Genomic DNA, 14,567 nt, shown 5'->3' with positions numbered 1-14,567 from the left:
TTCTTTCTCAAGATTGTTTTGGCTATTCAAGGTTTTTTGTATTTCCATACAAGTTGTGAAATGATTTTTTCTAGTTCTCTGAAAAATACCATTGGTAGCTTGATAGGGATTGCACTGAATCTATAGATTGCTTTGGGTATTATACTCATTTTTACTATATCAGTTCTTCTGATCTATGAACATGGTATATTTCTCCATCTATTTGTGTCATCTTTGATTTCTTTCATCAGTGTTTTATAGTTTTCTATATATAGGTCTTTTGTTTTTTTAGGTAGATTTATTCCTAAGTATTTTATTCTTTTCGTCACAATGGTGAATGGAATTGTTTCCTTAATTTCTCTGTTTTCTCATTGCTAGTGTATAGGAATGCAAGGGATTTCTGTGTGTTAATTTTATATCCTTCAACTTTAATATATTCACTGATTAGCTCTAATAATTTTCTGGTGGAGTCTTTAGGGTTTTCTATGTAGAGGATGATGCCATCTGCAAACAGAGTTTTACTTCTTCTTTTCCAATCTGAATTCCTTTTATTTCTTTTTCTTCTCTGATTGCTGTGGCTAAAACTTCCAAAACTATGTTGAATAGTAGTGGTGAGAGTGGGCACCTTGTCTTATTCCTGACTTTAGGGACAATGCTTTCAATTTTTCACCATTGAGGATAATGTTTGCTGTGGGTTTATCATATATGGCTTTTATTATGTTGAGCTATGTTCCTTCTATGCCTGTTTTCTAGAGGGTTTTTATCATAAATGGATGTTGAATTTTGTCAAAGGCTTTCTCTGCATCTATTGAGATAATCATATGGTTTTTATCTTTCAATTTGTTAATGTGGTATATCACATTGATTGATTTGCCAATATTAAAGAATCCTTGCATCCCTGGGATAAAGCTCACTTGGTCATGCAAAAGGAGTTTTGCATCTATGTTAATCAGTGATATTGGCCTGTAGTTTTATTTTTTTTCTGTGGCATCTTTGTCTTGTTTTGGTATTAGGGTGATGGTGACCTCACAGAATGAGTTTGGAAGTTTACCTTCTTCTGCAATTTTGTGGAAGAGTTTGAGTAGGATAGGTGTTAGCTCTTCTGAAAATTTTTGGTAGAATTCAGCTGTGAAGCTGTCTGGTCAAGGGTCAATCCAAGAAAAAGATATAACAATTAAAATATATATGCACCCAACATAGGAGCACAGCAATATGTAGGGCAAATGCTAGCAAGTTTGAAAGGGGAAATTAACAGTAACACAATAATAGTGACAGACTTTAGTACTCCACTCACACCTAGGGATAGATGAACTAAACAGAAAACTAGCAAGGAAGCACAGACTTTAAATGATACACTGGACCAGTTAGACCTAATTGGTATCTATGGGACATTACACCCAAAAACAATGAATTTCACCTTTTTCTCAAGTGGACATGGAAACTTCTCCAGGATAGATCACATCCTGGGCCATAAATCTAAGCCTTGGTAAATTAAAAAAAAAATGAAATCATTCCAACCATCTTTTCTGATCACAATGTGGTAAGATTAGTTGTCAACTACAGGAAAAAAAAACTATAAAAATACAAACATATGGAGGCTAAACAACACGCTCTGAGTAACCAACAAATCACAGAAGAAATAAAAAAAAGAAATCAAAATATGAGTAGAAACGAATGAAAGTGAAAACACAACAACCCAAAACCTATGGGACTCAGTAAAAGCAGTGCTAAGGGGAAGGTTCATAGCAATACAACCTTACCTCAAGAAACAAGACAAAAGTGAAATAAATAACCTACACCTAAAGCAACTAGAAAAGGAATAAATAAGGAACCCCAGGGTTAGTAAAAGGAATGAAATCATAAAAATTAGGGGAGAAATAAGTGAAAAGGAAACAAAGGAGACCATAGCAAAAATCAATGAAACTAAAAGCTGGTTCTTTGAGAAGATAAATGAAATAGACAAAGCATTAGTCAGACTCACCAAAAAAAAAAAAAAAATGGAGAAGAATCAAATCAACAAAATCAGAAATGAAAATGGAGAAATCACAACAGACAACACAGAAATACAAAGGATCATGCTGCTGCTGCTAAGTCGCTTCAGTTGTGTCTGACTCTGTGCGACCCCATGGACGGCAGCCCACCAGGCTCCCCCGTCCCTGGGATTCTCCAGGCAAGAACACTGGAGTGGGTTGCCATTTCCTTCTCCAATGCATGAAAGTGAAAAGTGAAAGTGAAGCCGCTCAGTCACGTCCGACTCTTAGCGACCCCATGGACTGCAGCCCTCCAGGCTCCTCCGTCCATGGGATTTTCCAGGCAAGAGTACTGGAGTGGGGTGCCATTGCCTTCTCCCACAAAGGATCATAAGAGACTACTATCGGGAACTATATGCAAATAAAATGGATAACTTGGAAGAAATGGACAAATTCTTAGAAAAGTATAACTTTCCAAAACTGAACCAGGAAGAAATAGAAAATCTTAACAGACCCATCACAAGCATGGAAATCAAAACTGTAATCAGAAATCTTCCAGCAAACAAAACTCTGTACTAATTTTAAAAGGTAAAATATAATTTTGCTTCTCTGTTAAATTATCAACAAAGCTAGGTGTGATACACAGCGATTTTAACAGTGAAAAATGATATGGTACTATTAGATTTTCTTTCTGAGCTGAGAGTAGAAGGGGTCAATTCCATTAGAAGAGTTACCTTTGCACCTGGTAACTTATATTCAAAAGTTGAATTGTTCTAATATTTAACTTGAGTTAAACTGATTTTATAGAGTATTCATTTAATAGAGTACAAAGCCATAATAAGTCAATCATTTTGTGATCTATATCCAAAAATCAGAAATATAGCCAATTATCTTGTAAAACATGATTATATATCTAAGTTTGATCTATCATTCCCCTACTCCAAACATGTATATGAAATGGTTATCTTTATTTCAATAAACTGCTATTTATCTTGCTAATTACATTGTGCAAGAATTCTGTAAGAGAACAAGTCAAATGAATGTTTGCTAAATTTATGCTTCTAGGACTCAAATTTTAAGAGAAAAAAAAAAACTACAAGACAACATTTGAAATAAAGTAATAAAATAATTTAATGTTCTCTGAAAAAAATCATCCTTTTAATTGCATATTACTTTATTGGATACTATGTAAAACACAAGATAAAAATCTATAACTTGATTTCTGACTTCAAGACAACTATTACTTTACTGGAGAAGTAAAGAGTAAAGGAGGGAGATAAATAAAAACATAAATAAATAAATGTGACCATATATTTCTTTAGACAAATTCTAGATATAGAAGGGAGAAATGAGTGGAGACAGCCAGCATGTTTGGAAGAAGACTCCATTAAAGAAGAAAGATTTGCATTAGTAGGTTTTAAAAATATCCAGAATTTTTAGAGACAAAGAGGGAAAGTACAATCTAAGTAGAAGAAACAAAATGAAAAATGTTTATGATATATGGGTTCTTAGGAGCCTGATGAAGCCTGGGTACTCGAAATCAGAATTTTTAGAGTCCAAAAACTGTTAGAAAAAAGTATAACAAAGGTAAATAAAAAAGAATTAAATATATTCAAATACATTTATCATATAAATAAAAACAGTTTTTGATGGAGGAATATATGTGCTTTTTTAAATTAACACATTCAGTAACAAGATTCAGCAGTGGACCAAATGACTCCCATTACTGAAGGAGCAGTAGTTTTCAAAGCCTGAGAGTAAGAGAGATTTTGAGATATTAGCAACAACTTTTAACATGATATGAATATGACTATTACTTCACAGTGATATTTCACAGTGGTCACTTCACAGAGACATAGTCATTGTTGCTGCTAAAAATTGGTCTGTGGCATACATTCACAACTCATAGAAATGTTAACTTTCAGGGAGAGATTAAAGAAAATAAAAGTGTAAAATTTTTCCTTAAGAAACTTCATGGACCCCCTCCAATTCTATCCATGGACCTCTTAGTGCCCAGTGACTCAGACTAATAATCTACAGAAGTTATGGGAAACCACCACTCACTAAGCACTGAACAAGTGTGGGGCATAGTAAACGTGCTTCTTGTCATTTTTGCAACAGGTTGTTGTGCTGGGCATTGATATTTGAAAGATGAGAAAAACAAAGCTCAAAAGTTTTGGGTGACCTGCCTGGGGTTAAATACACTATGATTGCCAGCTACAGGATTAGATTTCAAATTTTGGCACGTTCCATAGCTTTCATTTGCTTTTCCTACTGTGGAATATGACCTAGAGAATCAGCAGTATGTCTTAAATGGGCAAGCAAGAGATGAATACAGCCAGAGTTAAGTTGTTTTCAAGAGCAGTAGAGATACAGATGGTGGCTCAAACAGGAAAGAATACGCCTGCAGTGTGAGAGACCTGAGTTCGATCCCCAGTTTGGCAAGACCCCCTGGAGGAGGGAATGGCAAACCACTCCAGTATTCTTGCCTGGAAAATCCCCAAGGACAGAGGAGCCTGGTGGGCTGCAGTCCATGGGGTTGCAGAAACTTGGACATGAATGACTAAACACAGAGATTCAGATGAAGTGTGGGACTGGGCCAAACTTTATGGGGTTATAAAAAGCACTCAAAAATAAATAAAAGTAAAAGCTTTGGAGAATAGAAAAACAAGCACCTGGGGAGCAAGATGACAAAAGCAGGTATTTAAAGAAAAGATAATCAGATGGCTTGTAACGGTAAAGGATTATTTTAATATTTTTTGTCCAAAAGATTTTGGCATAGGTCTAAGGGTCATTATATGTTAATGCCTATTCTAAATTTAATCAAATCCATTAGTAATTTTCTGAGTTGTTTTTTGATTTTTTTTCTCAATACTGATTCTTAAATATAGCAAGATATACAATACAGAACACATACCACTTGCTATTCTTAAATATAGCAAAATATACATCTACTTACCGACACTTGAGCAACTTTCACCATCCAAGTCCAGCTTCCACCCTTCATAGCATGAGCACTTGACTGTCTGCTTATGCTGTTCACACACTTGACTGCACTTTAGATGATTGCTACAGTAATCTACAATTTCACACGTTTTATTGTCTCTGCCGAGTTGAAGTCCTTCAGGGCAGGAACAGACAATTCCTCTTCCAGGAACAACAGAACAGTGGTGGCTACAGCCTCCATTGTTCAGTGAACATTCATCTATAAAAGGATAGGAAGAGATAATAGGGCATCATGAATTGTTTTGTTCAATTAAGTACTAATCATTGAACTCATTTCTTTAAATCTAGAATTAGAGTAAAGATTATAAATAAATTGAGAAAGATCGTTACAGATTTTTTTTTAATTTAGTCCTAAAGGGGTAGGGATGATGAAAAATTTATCCAATGATCAAATAGAATTCTATATGATACAAATTGGCTGCCGATGTGGTGCTAGTGGTAAAGAATCTGCCTGCCAGTGCAAGAGAGGTAAGAGATGTGGGTTCGATCCCTGGGTTGGGAAGATCCCTTGGAGAAGGAAACTGCAGCCCATTCCAGTGTACCTGCCTGGGAAATTCCATGGACAGAGAAGCCTAGTGAGCTATAGTCTATGGGGCTGAAAAGAGTCAGACATGACGAGCATAGCACAGGCTAATGATATAAATTGGGAATGGAAAATTTGCATTTCTCTAAATTTTGCAGTACACTTTATTGTACTCCATAGAACTAAAGTGAGTTAAGTGTTTCTATTATTACTGGAAAGATTATGCTCAGTCTTTTAGCAATTATGCAAAATCAGAATTTTGGGGCTTCCAAAAGAGACACACATATACTGATGATCTGAAAATCTGATTATCACAGTGTTTATAAATAAACAGGAACAAGCATACATATATAAATATGTATGTATTATATCTATATATTGTTTTCTACATCTATAGTCTGATTTAGAATTATAATCCAGAATGGATTAGTTTGTCCTTTACTGACTACAGTCATTTATTTAGGTAAATTATACATTGTACCTCATATATTTGTTATTATTATTAATTCAGTGAGGCTATGGAAATAGAATAAACAATACACAAAAATACTTGACCTGGCATTTTGGGCTGAAATAATGAGCAACTAACATTGACTGCACAAATGATAATAGTTTCATAAAGAAAGAATTTTTCTTTAAGGCACTTATAATTTATATTACACATTAGATACAGTTATCATTCTACTTCATCACAAGATTGTAGGATATATGAGAATATACAAACATCCTTTCTGTTTACCATGTATATCCCATAGTTAACAAAGTGCCTAGCATAGAGTAAGCAGTTAAAAACACATATTGAATAACAAAATTTACAAAATCATCCAAAAGCACACAACTGTTCCTAAATTGAGCTAGTATCTGTCCACCTGGGAAATTTTAAAATGCCATATTTATGCACTTGACAAAAATAGCCAGCAATTATTTTTGCAATCATGATATTAACTCTTGCTATATATTATTATATTAGGTGTCTATTAATAAGGACAAAATAAGTTTTGTCTTCCTTGCCTTTAAAAATAGTTGAGTAGTTTTCAAAGCCTGTTCAATTAGGTGTATTTTTAGACATACTGAAAAGGAATATTGTTCAATGATTTGCAAATTACAATAATATTTTCTTATATAGCTCTAATATGTTTTGTTCTCTATGGAAATTCACCCAGTTCAAAAATTTGGACTGGAAAGTTAAGGCTTTCAAAAATATTCTCTGCACATTTTAAACTTCTTTATGGGTCAACTATTCTTCACATTTGTCACCATAAAAGATGTTACAGCAATAAGAAAAGAAAAATAACTACATTAACTGCTGTCTCTAAGAATTCAATTCAAGTTTGGCATTATTTTAAAGAAGAAAAGAGAGTCATTTCTTGATTCCTCCAAGTATGTTTATTCACCTGTAATCATAATCATTTCAAAATAGCAGTTGTTTCAAAGTATTTGCCCCATTTTAGTTCAACTGACATTCTTTTCCAAGAGAATTACTGTAATGTCATCATATACAGCAGGTGAAAAAAATTGTTACAATGCTTTTAGCTTATTTCAAGTATGATTGTTCTCTCACTATTCAAATGTCTCTTTCTGATACTACCTTTAGAATTAAGTCATAGATTTTAGGATAAACGCAAATTCACATTGAAATATACAACTTAACATACATAATTGAACGACAATATTTGTATCACTAGTCCCTTGCCAATTTTCCCTTAACCCTAAACCTATCATCCTGTAGCATCTTTTAAATTTTTGTTACCTGAGAAAGATGCTCTCATTGACCAAACTCCAGTCAAGCATCGCTTAATCTTCCTTTTAACTAGTCCTCAGCCTTGGCCAATAAAAACTGCAGACTCTCAGCACAAACAATTTCACTGTCAAATCCTCTCCCCATCCCCTTCCTCTCAACCCAATAAAAAACTTGGACAAATAGTACAGTTTCTAAAAGCTCATGGCAGCATCCCTAGAATGACCTCAGCCCCCCTTACAGTGCCTGCCTTAGAAAGCTCCATGACTCCACGAAGCTGTCAGGAGAATTCATTGTTTGTTTCAGCCACAACCTGATGATAGGCAGAAAGCCCTCTGAACCCCATCTTAGAACAATTATTTTTGAAAGCTTGCAATATAAATCTGTTTTTTTTTTTTTTGCACCCTTGTCATGTAAATCTTCTACCACCCAGAGTGTTTTTTTTTTCTTTTTTTGAGCACCTGCAAGCCACCTTTTGAAATATAAACATTCAAAGAGATAACTCTTTCAGTCTTACTCCCAGCCTTTGTGAGCATCTTGCTCTGATTTATACCACTGCCTCCAGTCCTAAGGGATTCCCTCATGGCTCAGTGGTCAAGAATCCACCTGCTAATGCAGAAGACTCGTTGATCCCTGGGTTGGGAAGATCCCCTGGAGAAGGAAATGGAAACACGCTCCAGTATGGAGTGGTGGGAAATCCCATGGTCAGATGAGCTTAGTGGGCTACAGTCCTGGGGTCACAAAGAGTTGGACATGACTTAGTGATTAAACAACAACTCCAGTTATAAAGATAAGAGGTTAGTATCTTCTCTGGAATGAGCACCAATTAACAAAAGCAGGAGGCCTAGACACATGTACCTTCCTCCCCTATTTCAAACCTCCCAACCCTGCATCCCCGCTTAACATCTTTAAGCACATTCCAGCCTTTAAAGTTTCTTATCATTTGTTTTGATGAAGCTGATTTCAATTTATGTTGGACACTTGTCCTATTGCTATAGTTATTACTGAATAAGATTTATCTTTACCATTTTAATTAGTGTTCAGTTTTGCTTATTTTTGACATATGTTTGTAACAAAAATCAACAGTTAACTCTCATCACAAATGATTAAAATCTTGTGTGTGTGTTTAGTCACTAAGTCGTGTTTGACACTTGAGACCTTATAGACTGTAGCCCACCAGGCTCCTCTGTGGGATTTTCTGGGCAAGAATATTGGAATGGGTTGTCATTCCCTCCTCCAGAGGATCATCTTGACCCAGGGATTGAACCCATGTCTCCTGTGTTGGCAGATGGATTCTTTATCACTGAGCCACCATTTGTTTCTTAAGTGCATATGCATTTCCTTTTGAAATCACTTAAAATTCCCCCTGGGGTGGGGTGGGGGGATCTTTTCATTAGGATTAAATTCCCCAAGCTTTTTTTTTTTTTTTTAATAGATCAGATTTATTTGGAGAAAACAACCTCACTAAACAAAGGATGGAAGTTTACATCTGAAGACATCTCCCAAGTATTGAGTCTACAGATTACAAGTTATTTTTATAAATTTTACATATACTAAGGGGCAGGATAGGAATCATCTCTGTTTTTGTTTCAACAGTAGGTAGGCTAGCAGAGAGGGAAGGAAGAGTTATTTTGGATATAACTATTTGGAAGGAGTTGACATGAAGAGGGTCAAACCTACAGTTTCACCTCTATAGCAAATGGCTTAAAAAAACCTTGTCAACTTAGGATATCTCTCTCTAAAAGTCACTTCTTAGCTACTAACTAATTCATGTCAATGATTAAAAGTTAATTCACTTGGTATATTTTTCATGTCCACTGGGTAAATGACTCATGATGCCCATTGCTGCAGCACCCAAACCAACACCCTTGTCTGGTTGGACAGGACCTAACCTAGGATTGATGTGGGGGGGGGGGACTTGAAAGCAAGAGAACAAAGTGTCTTTTCTCTACAGGTAACAATATTGCTGATAAATGATACCAAACAAAATTGTGGAGAACTAAAGCATTGTACAAAATGTTTATAGTGCTTTGTATTTCACCTATTTCAGTATTTATGTGATTAGATCAATTTTTTCAAGAAAATGGTGGTTAAATCATTTGATGAGTCACAGTTTATTCTTCTATGGCAATAGATTGATACTGTATAATCCTGTGGATGCCTCCTAATTAATTCTATCTGAATTAAGCCACTAATAATTCAGCAACTATCTAGGACTCATATTCTTCAAAAGTAAAATAAGTGTTCAATGAGTTAAAAAAAAAAATTACCATCTACATAAGTGATGGTACAGAGGTGCACATACAAGCACTTCTTTTTTCTTTTAGGAGAAAGAAGAGCCTTCTGCAATTCTGTTCCTTGACCAGTGCTTGTTTTTGTTTTTCACTGTTCCAATTCTTCCTCAACTTCATCTCATAAAGGACAGAGTGTATGAGTTCAATATCCCAAAGTGCTACAATCAGGATAAAAATGTCTTTTTATCTTCTCTGGTACTTCTATACCCAGCTTTACTGAGATCTTTTATACTGTCTATAATTATTTAAAATCCTTGACCAAGGCTTCTTGGCCAAAGAGTACAGTAGTTTGATAAGCAAGATCTGGGTTTCAATCTTGAAGTAGAGAAATGAACTCAGAAGAAATTCCCTTTCCTTTTTTTACTTTCCCAATTGGGGGAGCAGAGGATAGGAAAATAAGGTTGCATTTTCTTATGATTCTCTTCATTTTTCTAATGACAGTATTTTCTCTCTCTCTCTTTTTTTTTTTTTTTTGTTTCCTTCACTTACCCCAAAAGGTGAAAAAAGGTAGAAAACCACTAATTTATTTCAATACCTGAAATACATCAGATATTATTATCATGATTTCCTGACAGACATCATTATGTCCATTTTTTTTAATGGAGAAACTGACAATTCCAGAAATTGAGCCACCTTTCTGGGTGACTTAATCAAAATAATTGAAGAAGAGAATTCAAACCTGTCAAAAATCTCATTTTTTTCTATAATTGCACAATTTTAATTTTAATACTGCTTATAGTTTCCTTCTTTTAGAAACTTCATGAGCAATTTTCATATACTGTAAAATAAGAGATCTTTCCATCCACCAAACTACTTTATTAGGGAGAACAAGCTGGAAGAAAAAGAAGTGAATACATGTAAACTAACTCTGTCATCCCTTAATTGCAATTTTTTTGTTTAATTTTTAAAGCTTTTGCTTGTTTAAATGTTAGCAATGATGAATGAAGGCTGTTGTATTTACTGTTTCAAGGTTATTTTATAGAACCACAGATTGTTTGGATTTTTATTGCACAAATTTTAAATCTTTTTATATCACTCAGTATGCTATTAATGCTCAATTCAGATCAAAATATGATAACTGTAGACTTAAATGTAGTTGTCTTCCTATTTCCAATCAGGTAGCTTAATAATTTCCTAAAGGCATTTTCTTACTGCCTCAAGTTATCTCATTATTGTTCTTATCATTCTGTAAACTCTTCATTACTCCACTGATGTCACCTTCAGTATTGTCTGGAAAACGTATTTTTTAAAATCTCCTTGTTAAATCTCTGATCTCCCCACAGAGAAGGAAATGTAATTGCTTTATATGTGCTGGTGGCATAAGGAGCTGGCTAGTCGCAAGTTATTTCAAAGCTCAAAAGCTATCAGATTGAACTCATTTTAACTAGAGAAAGCATACTAAAGAAAGCTACTGTATGAGAACTAAAAACTTCTGAGAAAATCATATAAAATTGAATTATAGCCTGAGTGACTAATACTTTCACTTCATTATCCAGTTTCTTCCTTTCAACATTCCTAATAAAGGTTTCTAGTATAATGATCAGAAGGCCAGACAAAATCTATTAGATGGTAGTAAACTTCATCTCATGATTTAGCAATAACAGTAATCTCCTTTAGTAATAACAGGAATCTCCTGTTCTGAGTGACTCACTGACGAAAAAATAATCAGTTCAATTGTGGAAACAACATTGAATATTCAGAGATCTTAAGTGAAAGTGTTAGTCACTTGGTCATGTCCGACTCTTCACAGGCTCCTCTATCCTCTACCCATGGAATTCTCCAGGCAAGAATACTGGAGTCAGTAACCATTTCCTTCTCCAGGGGATCTTCACCATCCAGGGGTTGAATCCAGGTCTCCTGTACTACACGCAGACTCTTTGAGTCACCAGGGAAGCCCAAATGAGGAACATAGCTATACGACTCTTAGGTTAGCTAGATGGACGTTAACCTTCTCTGCTTCATTTTTAGAAATTTATGATCACATTTAAATTTTCAAAAAAATATACTGTTGTCTGCAAAATGTAAGTAGGGTTCATGCTAAAATTTACATTTAAAGGGAATTACTGGAAGGAGCTAATGCTTCTAGAATAAGTATCACGGAGTACACTAAAAGGTTCTAGTCTCCAGAGAGAAGCAAGGCAGTGAAATGTACGATACCACAGAGGTCGCCTTCATCAGACCCGTCAGGACAATCCCGTCTCCCATTGCAGAGTTTCTCTGGCTGCAGGCAGACTGAGGTGTCATTAGCACAAGGGTACTTGGGTGGTCCACACAAGAAATTGTCACAATCATCTTCATCTGATTGATCTTCACAATCAATATCTCCATCACAGACCCAGGCTTTGCTGATGCATCTCCCTTAAGAAAATAGAAACAACATGCATTTAATTTTTGCAATTAAGCCACGGTAATAATGAGTGATCATTATCTTCAGTCAGAGCAGAACTAATTGCTATTACCAAGAAATCTATTTGGTGATAGTTTGACAGCTTATTTTCACAAAGACATTTGAGTAGTACTTGTCCTGATTGTTAACAGTGTTTTTAGCATGAAAGCCTTGATACTTTCTTTAGTTTCAAGTTATTGACTTACTCTATTAAAAAAAAAAAAAAAGTATAACTAATTAAAAGTTTAATTACAATACTTTTAAGAGAAAATTTTAAAATATATTTTATAGCAGTATAAGTCTCTTTCAGAGTCCTAAATTTAGATAAATGCTATCAGTGTCTTCTGGAGCTCTAAAATTAAGTAAATGCTTTATTTTTTAAGATGACAACTTCTCTCTCTTTACATTTATAACCTTAAACTTCAACATCTCATATTCAGACTATGTACATGCCCTTTCACAGAAGAATATAAAATGTTACTAAACATTTTAGTAGTTAAGATATATACAGACAAAATTTAGAGAAATATGTGTTTTTTTTCTTAATGACTTTGAAAGAAAAACAAATTATTAGTTAGCCAGAATGTTTCAAAAGCAAATGTGAAATTCCTGGAAAGCAATGGTTTTGGTATATGTAAATTGCTTTATTGAAAAGTATTCCTTTCCAGAATATTTGTATTTTTCTTCTAATTAAAATTATGTTTTCTAATTTATACAATTTTAAGGTGTAATGGGAATAAAAAATCTACCTAAAAGGGTAAATACTAGTTTTTGGCTGATTACATACCAACATCTCATAAAATGAGTGGGGCAAATAAAAAGGAAATGGAAAAATATTAAATTGTAAATTTTAGGCTTAAATTGAAGAAAGTAGGGGAAACCACTAGACCATTCAGGTATGACCCAAATCAAATCCTTTATGATTATACAGTGGAAGTGAGAAATAGATTTAAGGGACTAGATCTGATAGAGTGCTTGATGAACTATGGATGGAGGTTTGTGACATTGTCCAGGAGACAGAAATCAAGACCATCCCCATGCAAAAGAAATGCAAAAAGCAAAAAGGCTGTCTGAGGAAGCCTTACAAATAGCTGTGAAAAGAAGAGAAGTGAAAAGCAAAGGAGAAAAGGAAAGATATAAGCATCTGAATGCAGAGTTACAAAGAATAGCCAGGAGAGATAAGAAAGCCTTCCTCAGCGATCAATGCAAAGAAATAGAGGAAAACAAGATAATGGGAAAGACTAGAGATCTCTTCAAGAAAATCAGAGATACCAAGGGAATAATTCATGCAAAGATGGGCTCAATAAAGAAGAAAAATGGTATGGACCTAACAGAAGCAGAAGATACTAAGAAGAAGTGGCAAGAATACACAGAAGAACTGTACAAAAAAGACCTTCGCGACCCAGATAATCACGATGGTGTGATCACTCACCTAGAGCCAGACATTCTGGAATGTGAAGTCAAGTGGGCCTTAGAAAGCATCACTACGAACAAAGCTAGTGCAGGTGATAGAATTCCAATTGAGCTATTTCAAAACCTGAAAGATGATGCTGTGAAAGTGCTGCACTCGATATGCCAGCAAATTTGGAATATTCAGCAGTGGCCATAGGACTGGAAAAGGTCAGTTTTCATTCCAATCCCAAAGAAAGGCAATGCCAAAGAATGCTCAAACTACTGCACGATTGCACTCATCTCATACGCTAGTAACGTAATGCTCAAAATTCTCCAAACCAGGCTTCAGCAATACGTGAACCGTGAACTTCCAGATGTTCAAGCTGGTTTTAGAAAAGGCAGAGGAACCAGAGACCAAATTGCCAACATCCGCTGGATCATGGAAAAAGCAAGAGAGTTCCAGAAAAACATCTATTTCCGTTTTATTGACTATGCCAAAGCCTTTGACTGTGTGGATCACAATAAACTGGAAATTCTGACAGAGCTGGGCATACCAGACCACCTGACCTTCCTCTTGAGAAACCTATATGCAGATCAGAGAGCAACAATTAGAACTAGACATGGAACAACAGACTGGTTCCAAATAGCAAAAAGGAGTACATCAAGGCTGTATATTATCACCCTGCTTATTTAACTTCTATGCAGAGTATATCATGAGAAATGCTGGACTGGAAGAAGCACAAGATGGAATCAAGATTGCCAGGAGAAATATCAATAACCTCAGATATGCATATGACACCACGCTTTTGGCAGAAAGTGAAGAGGAACTAAAAGCATCTTTATGAAAGTGAAAGAGGAGAGTGAAAAAGTTGGCTTAATGCTCAACATTCAGAAAACTAAGATCATGGCATCTGGTCCTATCACTTCATGGCAAATAGATGGGGAAACAGTGGAAACAGTGTCAGACTTTATTTTGGTGTGCACAATCACTGCAGATGGTGATTGCAGCCATGAAATTAAAAGACGCTTACTCCTTAAAAGGAAAGTTATGACCACCTAGATAGCATAATCCAAAGCAAAGACATTACTTTGCCAACAAAGGTCTGTCTAGTCAAGGCTATGATTTTTCCTGTGGTCATGTATCGATGTGAGAGTTGGACTGTGAAGAAGGCTGAGCACCGAAGAATTGATGCTTTTGAACTGTGGTGTTGGAGAAGACTCTTGAGAGTCCCTTGGACTGCAAGGAGATCCAACCAGGTCATTCTAAAGGAGATCAGTC

General features: G+C 35.2%; 1 protein-coding gene across 1 annotated transcript in view; it reads right to left on the bottom strand.

The window, feature by feature from the left end:
• The window catches only part of LRP1B (LDL receptor related protein 1B), a 1,835,261-nt gene that overhangs the window by 782,301 nt on the left and 1,038,393 nt on the right, over positions 1-14,567 (bottom strand). Inside the window, exons 22-23 of the mRNA XM_055574440.1 lie at positions 11,668-11,868; positions 4,909-5,154 (exon numbers count right to left, since the gene is read on the bottom strand). Coding sequence (XP_055430415.1) covers positions 4,909-5,154; positions 11,668-11,868 — 447 coding nt within the window. The remainder of the gene's footprint in view (positions 1-4,908; positions 5,155-11,667; positions 11,869-14,567) is intronic.

The sequence above is a fragment of the Bubalus kerabau genome, chromosome 3, assembly GCF_029407905.1.
Source record: "Bubalus kerabau isolate K-KA32 ecotype Philippines breed swamp buffalo chromosome 3, PCC_UOA_SB_1v2, whole genome shotgun sequence".
In the NCBI taxonomy this organism is placed as follows: domain Eukaryota; kingdom Metazoa; phylum Chordata; class Mammalia; order Artiodactyla; family Bovidae; genus Bubalus; species Bubalus kerabau.
This window is presented reverse-complemented; position numbering and strand designations above follow the sequence as displayed.